At 44.1% G+C, this 16,543-nt stretch overlaps 1 protein-coding gene across 3 annotated transcripts in view; it reads left to right on the forward strand.

The window, feature by feature from the left end:
* Positions 1-16,543, forward strand: part of Zcchc17 (zinc finger CCHC-type containing 17) — a 47,466-nt gene that overhangs the window by 27,460 nt on the left and 3,463 nt on the right. For all 3 annotated transcript variants that reach the window (XM_005353157.3, XM_013348472.2, XM_013348471.2), the window contains 4 exons: positions 1,446-1,546; positions 2,854-2,945; positions 6,443-6,543; positions 8,597-8,742. In XM_005353157.3, coding sequence (XP_005353214.1) covers positions 1,446-1,546; positions 2,854-2,945; positions 6,443-6,543; positions 8,597-8,742 — 440 coding nt within the window. The remainder of the gene's footprint in view (positions 1-1,445; positions 1,547-2,853; positions 2,946-6,442; positions 6,544-8,596; positions 8,743-16,543) is intronic.

Below are 16,543 nucleotides of genomic sequence, written 5' to 3' on the forward strand. Positions count from 1 at the left end.
TCTTTTTCCACTTGACAAATTTGCCATCATTTATCAAGATGTTTTCTAATTTAGTTATAAGTTATAACTGATTATAACTAAGCATATTTGGAATTACATTTTCTTTTTGTTTTGAGATTAGGTTTCAGTCTGAAAACAGGGCTGTTGTTTTGTTTTGTTTTCGAGATGGTCTCTCTTGTGTAGCCCTGACTGTCCTGAAACTTGCTTTGTAGACCAGGCTGGCCTTGAACTCACAGAGGTCCACCTGCCTCTGCATTCTGAGTGCTGGGATTAAAGGTGTGCGCCACCAACACACTGCACAATTCTTATGTTTTTAACATTATAGATAATAATATCTCAAACATTTTTGCCCACAGGTTTTTTTTTGCCTGTATTGCTTTTTTTCTTTGAACAGTTTCAGTGATAATTCTTTTATCAAAGGCATGACTACCTTGACCACTCATAGAAGCATTTGCCTAGCATGTGCAAAGTCCCAGAAGGATAAGGATAAGCCCCACAAGAGGATAAAGTCAAAGGTGTAACATCTGTATGCCTTTTCTTTTAAAGAACGTTACCAACGTATAAATCTGCACTGTATGGATGGGACTGGAAAGATGGCTAAGCAGTTATGAGCAATTGCTGCTTTGCAGAGGGCCTGGCTTTGTTTCCCATCACCCATACTGTGTTGCTTACAGCTTGCCTGCAACTCCAGCTCCAGGGGATCTAACACCCTCTGCTGGCCTCTGTGGACACTTTCATATACAGACAGACACACTGGCATGCAGACACACATACACATAATTAAGGATAAATCTTTTGAGGAGATGGGGAATATAGCTCAGTGGTAGAATGCCTACCTGCCATGCAGAAGGCTCAGGTCAATCCCTAATATCACAGAAAGCAAAACTGGACACTGTATTTATGTGGCTGTTTTTGTTTTATTGAATATTTATAACACTGAATATTGTTTCATTTAGTTTTTTCCTTTTCAATCATTTGGTGCTAGGAATTGAATCCCCAGCCTAATACATACTAAGCACATGTTCTACCCCTGAGCCAAGCAGTTATTGAGTCAACATTTATTGGGGCTAGAGAGACAGCTCAGTGGTTAGAACACTGCCTATTCTTCCAGAGGACCAGGGTTTGATTCCTAGCATCCACATGGCAGCTCACAGCTGTCTGTAACTCTAGTTCCAGGAGCTCCAGCACCCTCTTCTAGCCCTCTGTGGCACTAGATGTACAGATATATATATGCAGGCAAACATAAACATACACATAAAATAATTTAAACAATGCTGGTTGGTTGATTAGGTTAAAAGGTGGTCTTAAATTGTTTAACTTTGTAGTTTTAATCTATATAACATTTTTATTGAAAGTTTAAATTTTTCCCTGTATTCCCCAGCTTCTATCTTTTTCCTACCCATACATTCAGAGTATAAATTTTTATTTCTCTTTCTTGTACCCAGGTCTGGTTCATCGAACTCACATGTCATCCTGCCGAGTGGACAAGCCTTCTGAGATAGTAGATGTTGGAGATAAAGTGTGGGTGAAGCTCATTGGCCGAGAGGTAAAGTTTCCTGTGACTTCATGTGGTTTGAAAGATTATAAAAAGCTGAGGTTTTATTGGAATTCTGTGATGGTGAGTGTGTAAATGTTCATTGTGGCTGACATTCTCGTTATTAAATCTTGTCCCAGTCATCTGTCTTGAGTTTGAGTTTGAATCTTCTGGTTGTCTGTCCTGCATACTTAGGAGAAACAACAGGAAGTATGGAAGTGTGGTAGGAGTGTTCATAAAACTCTCCTCCTGAGGTTCAGGAGGAGAAGAACCAAAGAAGGAGGTTGCATTTTTACCACAGCCCCAAAGAGTACTTGTCAGGTGCACTTCGGCTTTGGCCAGAATGGAAAGGACACAAAGTTTCCAGTTATTTTTCCTAGAATTGGCACCATCTCATGGAATGGACAGCGTAGGCATGGGAATACATACCCTCTGTGCTCTACCAGGGAATGGCAGGCAGAAAGCTATGAAGCTCTTAAAAAACTGAAGGCTGTTTGAGTGCTTTCAGTGTATTATGTTTTGTAGATTCAAGACTGAACCAGAGCTGCGTGTGGTGGCATACCCTTGTAATTTTAGCATTTGGGAGGCTGAAGCAGGGGTGTGTATGTCTGCTGTCTATCTGCCTATCCCTATCCCTACATGCAGGCCACGTGTGTGTGGAGATCAGAGGCCAGCTTGCTGGAATTTCTCCCTCCACCCTGCCCCCACCCCATGTAGATCCTAGGACTCAAACTCATGTCATTAGCTTGGTAGCAGTCACCTTTACCCACTGAGCCATCTCACTGGCCCCTGGCCTCTGTTTTACCTCCAAGATAGGAATGGATAAAGGTTATATTCTATATCTCTTCTGCCATTAAGTCTGCCCTTTCTACTTCTTTTTACTACCAGTAAAAAGAAGTTCTTAACTTAGTACTTAGTCCATTTGATGTTTGTTATGATGATTGCAAGCTTGACTCTGAGGTATTACAAATTGGTGGTCAGGTACTTAAAGGGTTTGGAGGCCTGGGAACATAGCTTGGTTGGTAAATGCTTGCCTTGCAAGCATGAAGACCTGAGTTCAGTTGCACTAGTACCCCAGCTAGGTGTGGTGATACACTCCTATAATCCCAGTGCTGAGGAGGTGCAGACAGGAGGAGCCTGACTGAATGGGTGCGCTCCCGTTCTCAAAAAAATAAGGTGGAAGGCCGAGAGGGATGCCCCTCAGGTTGATCTTTGGCCTCTATACACACATGAACACCTCCTACACACACACACACTCACACACACACACACACACACACACACACGGATTTTGGTGACTCTTGTTTTGTCTTTTTCAGATGAAAAATGATAGAATAAAAGTGTCCCTCTCCATGAAAGTTGTCAACCAAGGAACTGGGAAAGACCTCGATCCCAACAACGTTATCATTGAGTAGGTAAAGGGTTCAGAAGAGCTAAAATCCCACCACAAGTACAGATTGCAGTAAATCACAGTAGGTTGGGACTGCAACCATCGTAGGCTGTGGTGATATTAATGAGTAGCACGGCATCGATGTCCTTTGGTTTTTCTAGGTGTAAAGCGTGCTTCTTGTCTGTGTTGAGGCAGGGTCTCACTGTGCATGCCGACACAGCCTGCCGTGTGGCACCAGAAGATGAAATGACTGCACACGACTCTAGTGCTGGAGGGTCTCGTCTGCAGTTTGTTTTCTTTCCCTTCCCTTCAGTCCTAGCAGCAGGTGCTCACAAAGTGCTGTCACTTGCCTCTCCGGGTGACATCTGCCCTGGCTCTGAAGAAGGGTGGGGATGGGCAGTGCTAGCTTCCTGTCTTTGACCCCTGCACCTCCCATGCCCTTCTGAGCTTTCACTTCAGTATGGAAGGTTTTCTCTTTATCTAAGTGATGTCTGGAGATACAGGAAGCTTCAATCTGATTCAAATCCTTTAGTGAATTTCTTTTTTTTTTGAAAAAAACCTTACATTCACTTATTTGTTGGGGGGCGTTGTGGGGGTCAGAGGTCAGCTTGTGGGAGCATTTCTCTCCCTCTGCCATTTAGGCCTCGGGGTAGAGCTCAGGGCTTCAGACCTTATGGCAAGTACTTTTGTTTTGTTTCGTTTGAGTACTAACACTGGCACACGCCACGTACTAATTGAATTGCGTGGATTGGATGAAAAAACAGAAGCAAGGAGACCACTGAGAGAGTGAGCAACCCTTTCACAGGGGTCGTGATCCACAAATTGAGAACCACTGCTCTGTGTGAGCTGTGATGAAGCCTGAGCAACACAGCAGTGAGGGCAGAGAGTGAGAGCTGAAGGTGAGGCCCTTGTTCTGTGGGAGGACTGGTGGGCTTGGGGTGCCTTAGAATCCTAGAGTACTGGGGTTGACTCAGGGCCACTTAAAACTGCTCCTCAAATCAAGACACCTGGTTTGAATCCATAAGTGAGTGACTTCCTCTATGTTCCCAGATGCCTGTCTTGGTTTTTGTTGTTCAGGTTTTATTATGTTTTGTAAGGACCCATTTCTCTAACCCATACCAGATGAATGACTCTTTATGCATTTAACTTCTTCTGGGGCAAAGGCCAGACATTTGTGCAAACATTTTCAGAACTTAAATTATATCTAGTTAGCTGCGAATAACATGGGACTATTGAATGTAAGTTAATGAAAATTAAGTAAAATTTAAGAACTGGGTCTGATGGTGCAGACCTGTAGCCCTAGCTAGCCCAGGCAGCTTAGTGAGACTCTTGGTTCAAAACAAAAAGTAAAAAGGGGCCTGGAGATAAAGCCTGCGTGCAGTCCAGTGCTTGCCTAGTGTGGAGTAAACCCTGGGTTCAGTCTTCAGTATCTCAAAAAGTAGAAATAAGCAAGTGACATTTAGTATCTTTTTTCCATTTTTATTTTATCTGTATAGGTGTTTTGCCTGCATGTATGTGTGTGTGCCACTTGTGCCTGGTGCCCTCAGAGTCCAGGAGAGGGTGTCAGATTTCCTGGAATTAGAGTTACAGATGATTGTAAGCCAGTATCTTTTTGATGCTGGGAATCAAAACCACAGTCCTTTGAAAGAGCAGCAGGTACTCTTAACTCATGAAAGTGCTTCAGCCTCATGAAGTTTAATATCTTAATCTGTTAGTCACACTAGCCACATTTTAAGTGTTTAATAACCGTATTTTTCTCTGGACGTGGTAACACATGCCTTCAGTTCCAGCAAAGGCAGGTGGATCTCTGTAAGGTCAAGGCTAGCCTGTCTTTGACAACAGCAAAATAATACCATATACCAATGAGAATAAATGATTCATAACTATAGACAACAATGTGGATACATTTCACAAAAAATTATACAGGAAGTCTCCGTGTGTGTGTGTGTGTGTGTATGTGTGTGTGTTTGTAATATGTCTTTTGATACTAGAAGTTGGAACCAGGGCTTTTTGTATGCTAGGTATGTATTCTTAAAACTGTTAACATCTTAAGTACTCTACTACTTTTATTTTGAGACAGAGCCTTGCTAAATTGCTCAGACTAGTCTTGAACTTGTGATCTTCTCCTTAGACTCCACAGTCCTAGGATTGTAGGTGTCTACCATCACTGCCAGCTACTGTAAAGATAAAGTGGTTTTGTGTTAGAAGAACAGCGGTTACCCTGGGAGTAGGCTTGATAACTAGCAGTGAGCATGGATGACTGGTTTTTGTTGTTTGTTTGTTTGTTTGTTTGTTTGCTTGATTTTCAAGACAGGGTTTTTCTGTAGCTTCAGAGCCTTGCCTGTCCTAGAACTCCTTAGTAGACCAGGCTGGCATCTAACTCAGAGATCAGCCTGCCTCTGCCTCCTGAGTGCTGGGTGGGATTAAAGGCATGCGCCATCACCACTGGGCTGAGATGTCTGTTTTAAGAGAGGTTGTTTGTGTTATTACCAACCCCAGTGCTGGTTATATGAAGAAGTTCAGACTGTGAAAACTAAGTGCGCTATATACTTACTATAAGTGCCTTCCGTGTGTGTCTTTTATACAGGAAATTATGCTCGTTAAAAGTGTGACGGGATTAGAAACAAAAATCTCCTGTGCCCTAGGGATTCAGGGAATGAGACTTGAAGAAAGGAACCTTGGGTGTTTGGGGAGTACAATGTGGAGGTAGAGTAAGGGAGGCAGGGCATTTCAGTGTGGGATCTGCCTAAGGAGAGACACTCAACCACTGAGAAAAGGAGAATTGACTGTTGGCCAGGGCCTCAGTAAATAAACAGGAGGCTGGAGAAGTCAGTTTGAGACAAACTGAAAGCCCCAATACTAAGATCTTGTAAGGAACTCGGACCTGATTTCTAGAAAGCCTGTAAAGGTGCCACCCCCACTGGGCACTTATACTTTCAAATATCTTTCCTGTATGTTATTGAGGTTGAGGAAGAGACCTGGTCAGTCGTCCTCTTCACTTTAGACCATGAAACCCAACATGGGCAAGTTCAGCAGAACCACCATATACGGCCTGCCCATGCATGCTTCAGCATTACCAGGGTATAAATTTCATTTAATTTTATTCATATTATTGAGGGGAGACCTAGTCTCTTTCATAATTGTTCATTCAAAGCCCTATTTGTACCAGGAAGTGGTAGTGAATATCTTTAATCCCAGCACTCAGGAGGCAGAGGCAGGCAGATTGCTTAGTTCAAGGCCAGCCTGGTCTACAGAGTGATTTCCACGCCAGCCAGGGCCACAGAGAAACCCTGTCTAGAAAAACCAAAATAAAACAATAACAAAGCTTATTCTAAATGAGAGAGAGAAAAAAAGAGGGACCTATTTAACTGTCTCATTCTGCCCAAAGTTTTTTTTTCCTCTTTCTTTCTTTCTTCCTTGACAAAAACAAAACAGAGAACCAACAAGCAGCATTGCATTGTAATGTATCTGGCCACGTCTCTGAAAAGTGCCAGTGGTCAGGATCTCTTTCATTACAGACAAGAAGAAAGGCGGAGACGCTCCTTCCAGGATTACACCGGGCAGAAGATCACCCTTGAGGCTGTCCTGAACACTACCTGCAAGAAGTGTGGCTGCAAAGGTACGGGACGTCTGCCATTCCTGTCTCCTCCTCCGTGTGCTCCCTGCTGGCTGAAGGAGACCATGTTAGTCTAGCTCGGTGTGTTTTTCAGTCGACCTCAGCCTGAGCTCACTCACGCTGTCCTCTGCCACACTCATCCCCATGCACAATGACTCTGCTCTAGAGACTACGTGACTTGAAGATACATTCCCTAAGGATCCAAACTAGATCCTTTCTGCTCCATCTTTAGCTCTTTATGTTCAGAATTCTGAATATACTGTCCTTTTCTGAAATAAAGATATAGGATTGTCACTTCCTTTTGGCTCTATTTCCTCTGGTTTCTTCTAGTCTTACTCAAATATTAAAAGCTTTTCAGCCTGACTTCCCTTATTAGAACTATAACGAGAGAGACTGCCATCTTTTTATTTCCAGAGTGACCTCAATTTGTCCTCTCCTCCCTAGCTTTCCATCCATCACACTGTGTTCATTTTTCTGCAGTGACTGGCAGCAGATTTGTCCTGGTTGAATTTGTGGTTTGTTTTTTTTTTAATTACTGATTTTATGTGCATTGGTGTTTTGCCTACATGTATGTCTGTGTGAGAGTGTCAGATCCTGTAGCTGGAGTTACAGATAGGTGTGAGCTGCCATGTGAGTGCTGGGAATTGAACCTGGGTTCTCTGGAACAGCAGCCAATGCTCTTAACCACTAAGCCATCTCTCTAGCCCTAAATTTGTGGGGTTTAAGCCCCTGTTTTTTTATTAATGTAGAGCGAGAAGGAGACTGTAACAGTGAAAGAAGCAATAGCCCTTGAGGATATCATGGTAATATTTGGATATTTGGTGTTTAGATTATTTCCAGGTATTTGGAAAACTTGTGTCCCTTCTCCAGACACCATCTAACTTCAAGGTTCAAAATACAAACACATTTACACATAGTTCTGTAGTTATTCCATGTACTTCTTTCCTACTCTTGAGATGAAGTGTCCTAGAAACTTCCTGTAGCTCTAGGTTCAGAAGATCAGACACCCTCTTCTGGTCTCCTTGGGAATCTGCACTCATGTGTACATGCGCGCGCGCACACACACACAGAGATTCACACATATATGCATAATTTAAAAAAAAAACCCAAGTCAGGCGGTGGTGGCGCACACCTTTAATCCCAGCACTCGGGAGGCAGAGGCAGTTGGATCTCTGTGAGTTCAAGACCAACCTGGTCTACAAGAGCTAGTTCCAGGACAGGAACCAAAAAGCTACTGAGAAACCCTGTCTCAAAAATTAAAAAAAAACAAAAAAACCCAAACCCAAAATAAAACAAAAAACAACTTATCTTCAAAAACAGCAAAGAGATCCTCAATCCACCACAGGCTCAGTGTGACCCCCTTACTTATCTGATGCTGCACAGAACAGAGAAGAAGGACAAGAAGTAGAGTTTGACCTTCAGGATGAAGGTGCTTAGCTTCAGTGCATCAAAAGCAACACCAGAGGGAGAAACAGCCAGCCTGAGCTAAGTGTTTGCTTTGCTGCTGTGTGACCCTGAACTACTTAGTTCTAGGCCTTCATATCTGATGTGTTGGATTTCACGATCTCTAAGGCCCTTGCCAGACCTGACAGTCTGAGTTCTCTGTCACCCTGGGCATCTGTGTCTGTCTGTGTGTGTGTTGGCTTGGATCGAGTGCCCACTTCCTGCCAGCTATCTTCCTTTAGGGTTGGCCTGTAATTCAGTTCCCTCCGTTAAGCATTCTGCTTTCTGGAGCAACCTTTCATTGTCAGGAGTAAGTTCCAAAATAGATCTTTAAAAATTAAAAAGCTCCATTGCTAAGGGAGGGTGGCATAAGCCTTCTTGCTCGTATCTTCTGCCATTTCCGAAGCAGCACCAGTGTCTCCCGCAGCTCTAATACCAGCTGCTCGCCTGGCTCAGGTTGAATAAGCATTGCCACCTTGAGGTGGCAGAAACGTCACTCCAGATAAACTCAGTAATATCTTTGAAGCAGTGGCCCCTGCCAGGAGTCCCTGGGAAGCATCCACCTGAGGAGCGGGCAGCTCTTCCCTCTCTAGCCTTTGATTCTCTTCCACAGGCCACTTCGCAAAAGACTGCTTCATGCAGCCAGGTGGAACCAAGTATTCTCTGATCCCCGAGGAGGAAGAGGAAAAAGAAGAGGCAAAGGAAGAAGGAATTGAGAAGCCTGATCCCACAAAGAATTCTTCCAGAAAAAGAAAGAAGGTAAGGCTGGCTTGCTTTTATTTATCACATTTTTGAAGGTATTAAAATGCAAAGGCTTTGTGTAAGCAATTTAGAAGCAGTGAAAAATAAAAAAAGCAAGCTCTCATAATCTTTGCAGAGAGAGTTGTATTGGTAGTTTTGGTATATTCTAACCTTTTTCCTAGCTAACAATACAAAGAGATGTATATACATATAAAATTATGATCATTGTAGATGTAGTTTATTTCCTACTTTTTTCACTTTTCTTATTTTTAAGTATCCTTAAGTGTTCTTAAAACACTTGATGTTAAAAGCCACATAGTGGGCGGATCTCTGAGTAAGTTCCAAGACAGCTAGGGCTACACAGAGAAACCCTGTCTTGAAAAAAAAATCCCACATAATATTTTACTCAATGGCTATGAATATTACTTGATTTAGTTAGTTAGTTTTGAGACAACTTATAGCCCAGACTGGCCTCAAACTTGCTAAATAGTACAGGATGACCTTAAACTCTTGATCCTCCTCCCAGGTGTGCTTAGCTCTAATTATTAGTTTATTTAAATATTATTGGACACTTCACACTTTCAACTTCAACCCTGGCTATAGCTCCTTACTTCTTTGGATATGTGTTCCTGGGTTAAGTTTACTGAGTTGAGACTGGGAAGATGGCTCAGTAGGTAAGAGCACTGGCTACTCCTGCACAGGACCTGGGTTCAGTTGTCCTTACCGAATGATGGCTCACAACTACCTGCTTCCAGTTCCAAGGGAATCTCACACCCTCTTCTGGCCTCCAAGGGCCATGCATACATGTAAGCAAAACACCCGTACACATAAAATAAAAAGAAATAAATTTTAGCAAAAGAGGGGAGGCTATGGAGAGCTGACTCGTGTGATAAGAGCTTGCGTTGCTCTTACAAAGGATCTAAGTTCAGTTTCCAGCACCCACATCAGATGTGACCTGTAACTCTGGCTCCAGTGACGTCTAATACCTCTGACCTCTGTGGTCTGTCTGCACTCATAGATAGGCATACATTTAAACATAATTTTAGCTGGGCGGTGGTGGTGCACACTTTTAATCCCAGCAGTTGGGAAGCAGAGGCAGGTGGGTCTCAGTGAGTTCAAAGCAGCCTGGTCTACAGAGTGAGTTCCAAGATAGCCAGGACTGTTATACAGAGAAACCCTCTCTAGAAAAAACAGAAAACAAGCAACAACAACAACAAAAAAATCCACATATTTTTAAAAAACAATAAAATTAAATCCTAAAAAAAGATTACTGAGTTAAGGGAACTACCTGTAATCTTGGTGTGGAAGGTGGATTGCCACAAGCTCAGGGGCACTGAAGGATGCACAGTGAGTTCCAGGAATTTGGGAGCTGCAGTCTGTGACTCTGTCTTAGGGGGGAAAAAAGCCTGGTGGATCCCTGTGAGTTGAAAGCCAGCTTGGAGTACATAAAGAGTTCCAAGGACAGCAGAGCTACAAAGAGAGAGACCCTGTCTCAACAGGAAAAAAGAAAACAAGCAAACAAAAGAAAATGCATTGAGTGGTCATTTTGTGGCAGGCATTGCCAGCTTCAGGGGTGAAAGGCTCTGGTGTAATCTTTCCCTCAGTGGCATCATCACAGAGAAGGATTACTCTCATTTTGCAGGTAAGGAAAAGGGTTAGAAGAATTAGCCAAGTAGCGTGAAAGTCACTGATTTGTAAAGTCTCTCCATCTCCCTGACCTGGGGCTTCCCTAGTTCTTTAGACTTCAGCTTGAGTCTTCCAGACCTGTTTGAGGTCCTTGGGAACTTGTGATGGGCTGTGTAAGTTTAAACTAACCACTGTTCTTTCAGCTGCAGAGTGGGATTGTTGTGATCTTTGGCAGTGTTCCCTATGGGGTGATGCCCAGCTCCTCAAAATAGAAAGTGATGACAAGTCAGTTCCTAATTGGTACTGACTGTTTTTGGAGACATGGTCTCATAGCTCAGACTGAGCTCAGACTTCAGTAGTTCAGGCGACCTTGAACTGATGATCCCCCACCTCCACCGCTGGAGTGCTCCTTCACTACAGCACCTAGCTCCAGTACTCTTAAACACACCACCATAATCTCTGGGCTGGGGCGGGGGGGGGGGTTGTTTGACTTTATTGTTTATTGTCTATGGGTGTTTTTCCTGCATGTATATCTGTTCACCATGTGTGTGCCTGCTGCCAGCAGAGGCCAGAGAAGGAACTGGATGTCCCGGAGCTGTAGTACAGATAGTTGTAAACTGCTGTGTAGATGCTGGGAATTGAACCTGGGTCCTCTGTTAGAGTTGCCAGTACTTTTTTTTTTCCTGTTGTTTTTGTTTTCTGTTTTTTTGAGACAGAGTTTCTCTGTAGCTGGAGCCTGACCTGGAACTAGCTCTTATAGACCAGGCTGGCCTCCATCTCACAGAGATCCGCCTGCCTCTGCCTCCCGAGTGCTGGGATTAAAGGTGTGCGCCACCACCGCCCAGCCCTGAGTTGCCAGTACTCTTGACCAATGAGCCATCTCTCCACCACTCCCCCTTCATCTCTTTTATGAACTCTCTCTGACAACACACACACACCCTGTTTCTGCCCTTCTGTTTATATAACTTGTCTTAACAGCAATAACATCTTCCTAGGAGAGAAGCCATATGCCTTTATTTCATTCTCTGTCTCACGTTCTTATTTTATGGGTCCTGCCAAAAGCTCTCTACTATTACTAACGACAACTACTACTACTCCTTCCTCCTCCTCCTCCTTGTGTCTGCTTGTGGCCCAGGCTAGCCATGGACTGGTGATCCTACTGTTGGTGATCCTACTGTTGGTGATCCTACTGTTGGTGATCCTACTGTTGGCCTCCAGAGTTTTGTCGACATTGTAGTTGTGCCTGGAGAGGGCATTTTTAAAGCATCTTAAAATTTATATTGCTTCTGCCTCACATGTGTCCAAGAGAGTGTTAGTCACTTGATATAACAAGATACTAAGGTCATCTTTAGCCAGTTTGTTTGTTGGTTGGTGTCTGTGTGCTTTAAAGACGTTGAGAGTCCATGTCTGTGGACTCAGACACTGCTCTAGTCCTCAGTTCTGGGGCCACATGAGGAACTGGATAGATTGATCTGAAGGGCGTGCATTCAGCCATCCAAACAGGGATGACTGTGTGGTAGGCATCCCACGTGAAGTACAGGTCACAGCACTCAATCAGCTAATTGCTTAAGAACAGGCATGTATGGTAATAGAGGAGAGAAGCTAATCCCAAGGAGGTCACTGGCTCTCAAGGACAGGAGTGAAGTGTAGTCAAGCCCACTCAGGACTGCAGCAAGAGTCAGAAACTGAAGCTGTTGAACCTTATCTGTTTCTTCTCAAGTCTGCTTCAGTGTCTGGCTTCTGTGTTCTGGTAGGAGAGCATATTTAATACTAAGCTCAGAAGATTCCCGGCAAAGTCGAGGAAGGAGGAAGAGGCAGGGAGTAAAGATGCCATATGTCACAACAATAAATATCTGGCATACAACAGGCCTCCTCTGACTTAGGGTAGCTAGACCCCATATTTCTTCTTGGTTCCTCCCCTCAGTGTGGAGAGAGATGGATTTTGCCTTTGCTGCTGCTGGCGGGGAATATTAACTTTCTCCTTCCCCCTTTGAGCATACATGCCTCGCACTCTTGTCCTTACCCACACAGCCATCGTGTGTCCGTTTAGCAGTGTGTTCAGGACAGAACATGGCAGTGTCTGTCCTAGTGTCTGAAAGCTGTGACTCATTTGCTAGACTGTAATTAGAACAAGAGGAAGCAAAGTCATAAATAGAAATGGTTATAAAATGGTAAAATAGGAATTGGTTCTTATGATGAACCCATAAGGAGAGCCTTTGGGGTCCAGCCCCAAGACCCTCTTTAGGGTTCAGGTTGGACGCTACAGCAAGCGAAAGGGACTTTTTTCTTAGGGTATCTGAGGGTGAATGAACTCACCCTCTTTCACTCTGCTTTTCTGAGTCAGTCTCTTTATTGTTTTTCTTCTATTCTAATCCCCTACTACTAATTCCTCCTAGCTTCTTCCCTCCTAGCCTAAAGTCTCTTCTTTTTACAGGAGCCTTGAAGTGATAAAAAAAAAAATTATAAGAATTAGCTCTCATTGGTCAAAAGTTCATGCCTAGGGTAAGCAAGTAAGGAGCTGAACCATTGCCATGAAAACCCAAGGTTCCAAAGTTGCAGGAGTAAGACCATGACCAGACAGGGGCGGGGGGTGGGTTACAGTGCCCAGTGACAAACTTTGAGACATAGGTCTATTGTCAGCAGACTGGCAAGAGAAGAATTTGCATGCCTTTATTAGGGTACTTTGTATTGCAACCTTGGTTGGACATCTGTGACTTTGACCTTGGACATAGCTGTACAGTTTTAAACTTATGATCTATTTGCAGAAAGCCTTTCATCTAGTTTGAACTTGCTCGGAGGTGAAAGTGAGCTAAGTGTGTGCAGTTAGTCTAAACAAAAAGAACAAGCGAGCTTTTAAGGGTCTTTGTGGGAAAATAGATCTAGTTAGGAAGCATGTCCTAGTATATTTCCTGTATATCAGAATTATATAGCTAAATGACCATGCACAGATAATGTGCCCATAAGACTGAGATATAATCATGAGATAACATACACACATCGCATGAGGTCGCACACTACAATGCAGGTATTGGGAGACACCAAGCTGCAACAGTCTCCAGAGTCTATGGTCCTGCAGGCTTTGTCTGGACAGGATTGACCTCCATCAGAGTCACTCCTCTGGGCCAGCATCTGAATTCAATTGCCATGTGCTGTATATTTCCACGGCCTCTGACAAACCCATAGATAATCTTTTTTTTTAATTCTAACTTAGTTCATCATTTTTATTTTGTGTAAGTGAGGGTGCACACGTACCATGGTGTGTGAATGAGTGAAAGTGTGTGTGTCAGGAGACATCTTTTGGGATGTCTTTCCACCATGGGATTTGGAGTATTTTATACCTACTGAACCATCTTGCCAGCCCCTTCTTTGGATAATGTCCTCTCAACCTGCAGTCTGAGAGTGCCATCCTCTTTGACTTACAGATCATCATGGATCTTTCTAAATTAGTACCAGATTATGAGGAAACACCTACCTTAGGGACCAGGCTGCCTACTAATTATAGTAAAATGTAGCTATATTTAACTCCAGAAATGCAATTGCTGTCACCTATACCATTTACAGAAGAATGAGAAATAGGGGCATCATTGGCCATGCTATCCTACTATGTCGGGAACCTCTGGTGCCCATGTAGAATATATTACCAGGTCTACCAGCACAAAGCTGCCCAGTGTGGTCTGCTCAGATACCATTGGTACTTCAAATCCTTTTAAAAAATGAGTTATTTCAGTGTACGCATGATGTATGAGAGCTGGCCTGCATATGCACAATATGTGTTTACAGGTCAGAGGACAACTTCATGGAGCCAGTTCTCTCTTTCCACTTTTCTGGGGGTTCTGGGGATTGAACTCGGGTCACCAGGTTTGTACAGCAAGTGCTTTATCTGCTGAGCGCCCCTCCTCCCATGTGTGTGTCCTTTTATCTGGCCTCCAACTCACTGTGTAGTCGAGGGTGATCTTAAATGCCTGGTCTTCCTGTCTCCGTCTATCAGATACTGAGATTACAAGTGGAGCTTCTGCACCCAGATATTCTTTTTCCATTTCTGTTATATAATATCATCTTCCACCATTCTCTCCACACACATACTGTACTTCAGCTTTATGCACTAATAGAGCTTCTGTTATCTATACCTCTCTTCTAGTTGCTGAGGTACAAAATGAAGAAAATGCATTGTGATATAATGGAGGTGCTAGACAATGAACAAATGCTACACGACAGTAACATCAAGTGGTGCAAATGCCCTGGAGGAAATAGTTCTGGAGTTGTTTGTTTTGTGGCATTCACAAACCAAACCCAGCACCTTGTGCCTGGTGAGCAAGCGCTCTGCCACTGAGCTACACCCCAGCCTGTCTTGGCATTTAGATAGGGTGCTGTTTGGGTAGGCCACTCTTATGAACTATCATTGAAGCCGTGTGCAATGGTGTGCCCTTGTTATCCCAGCACATGAGGAGCTGAGGCAGGGGGATAAGTACGTTTATATGAAGTGAGGAAGCAAATGACTTAGATAAGTGGAGAGAGAGGACTTCTGCGGCGCAGTAGCTGGGTGCTGGGAATGAGCCTGACACACTTCTGGACCAGGGAAAATAGTGAGGCGGCCAGTGTGGGTAGACTAGGAGTGAGTGAAAGGAGCGGAGGTGTGGAGACCTCCGAGGGCCCTGGTGTGAGGACTCCAGCCTCTGCTTAGCTAGAGCTTTTCAGCAGAGCAATGACATGCACTGACTCTTGTGAGACAGGGTCTTACCACGTGTCTCTGTAGACCAGCCTGGCCTCGAACTCACAGAGATCCACTTGCCTCTGCCTTTTTTAGAAGATTGTTCTGGCTGCTATATGGAAATTAGCTGGTCAGAAAGTGAAGCTAAAAGCAGGCAGGTTGACAGACACCACCAACCCAGATGAGAGGCCAGTGGGGCTGGTACAGCTGTAGAGATCATGAGAAAGGAGCTGAAGGGGCTGATGGGGGTGTTCTGAAGGGGCTGATGGGGGTGTTCTGAAGGGGCTGATGGGGATGTTCTGAAGGGGCTGATGGGGGTGTTCTGAAGGGGCTGATGGGGGTGTTCTGAAGGGGCTGTTGGGGGTGTTCTGAAGGGGCTGTTGGGGGTGTTCTGAAGGGGCTGATGGGGGTGTTATGAAGGGGCTGTTGGGGGTGTTCTGAAGATAGAGCTGACAGAATCTGTTGAGAGATTAGATGTAAGGTAGGAAGGGACTAATAAAGATGGCATCATGAGTTTCAGACTGTAGCTGAAAGATCTGAGGTGAAACACTAGAAAAGAAGCAAGGTTTTAGTCTGAGCCAGCAGTGTGGCACACACCTTTAATCCCAGCACTCAGGAGGCAGAGGCAGGTGGATCTCTGTGAGTTCAGGGCAAGTTTCAGGACAGCCAGGGCTACATGGAGAAACCCTGTCTTTGGAGTATGTGTGTGGTTAGTTTGAATTGCTGCCTATGAAGATGGGAATGAGAGCTGGACGAGGTTAAGTTTGAGAGAGGGGCCGGGCCTAGGAATTGAGGTGCCTGTTTCATACCTGAAGGGACTGTGGAATAGGTGTTTGATACACTTCAGGGTTCAGGGAGAAGCTAAAGTAAAAGATAGACATGTGGAAATTATCTATGTGTTGATACTCTTCATGTCTGAAGTCGCCCAAAAGTAAATTAGTAGAAATGAGGCATGTGGTATTGGGTGAGGAGTGCCCATTTGGCTGATTGATGAGATAAGTGAAATTCAAGAATTGGCCGTTAGGGTGTGCCAATAACCACAGCACTGGGGAAGCAGAACTAAGAGGCTAGCCTGATCTACATCATGAGTCTCAGGCAAACCAGGGAAATTAGTGAGGCTCTCTGAAAATATAAAGGCTAAAATAAAAAAGCTGGCAGAGTATTATAGTATAAGGATATGAAAGCAGTATTATGCTTATCCTCCCCTCCCCAGGCTAAGCCAGACTGTCAACTCATTTACTTCCCAGGACTGTGGCCTGCCTATGGGACATACCTCACCAGGCTCTCAAGCCCACAGCATCCAGGAAGGTGCTAGACTTAAACTAAGCCATGGACTTGCCACCTTTCAGCTCCTAGCCGTGGTTGCTAGAGTTTGGGAATGTAGGTCTAAAAGGCATTTCCTCTACTCTCTACAGTATTTTTTTTCTTTTTTTTTTCTTTTTTTGGTTTTTTTCGAGACAGGGTTTCTCTGTGGCTTTGGAGCCT

The sequence above is a fragment of the Microtus ochrogaster genome, chromosome 10 (assembly GCF_000317375.1).
Source record: "Microtus ochrogaster isolate Prairie Vole_2 chromosome 10, MicOch1.0, whole genome shotgun sequence".
In the NCBI taxonomy this organism is placed as follows: domain Eukaryota; kingdom Metazoa; phylum Chordata; class Mammalia; order Rodentia; family Cricetidae; genus Microtus; species Microtus ochrogaster.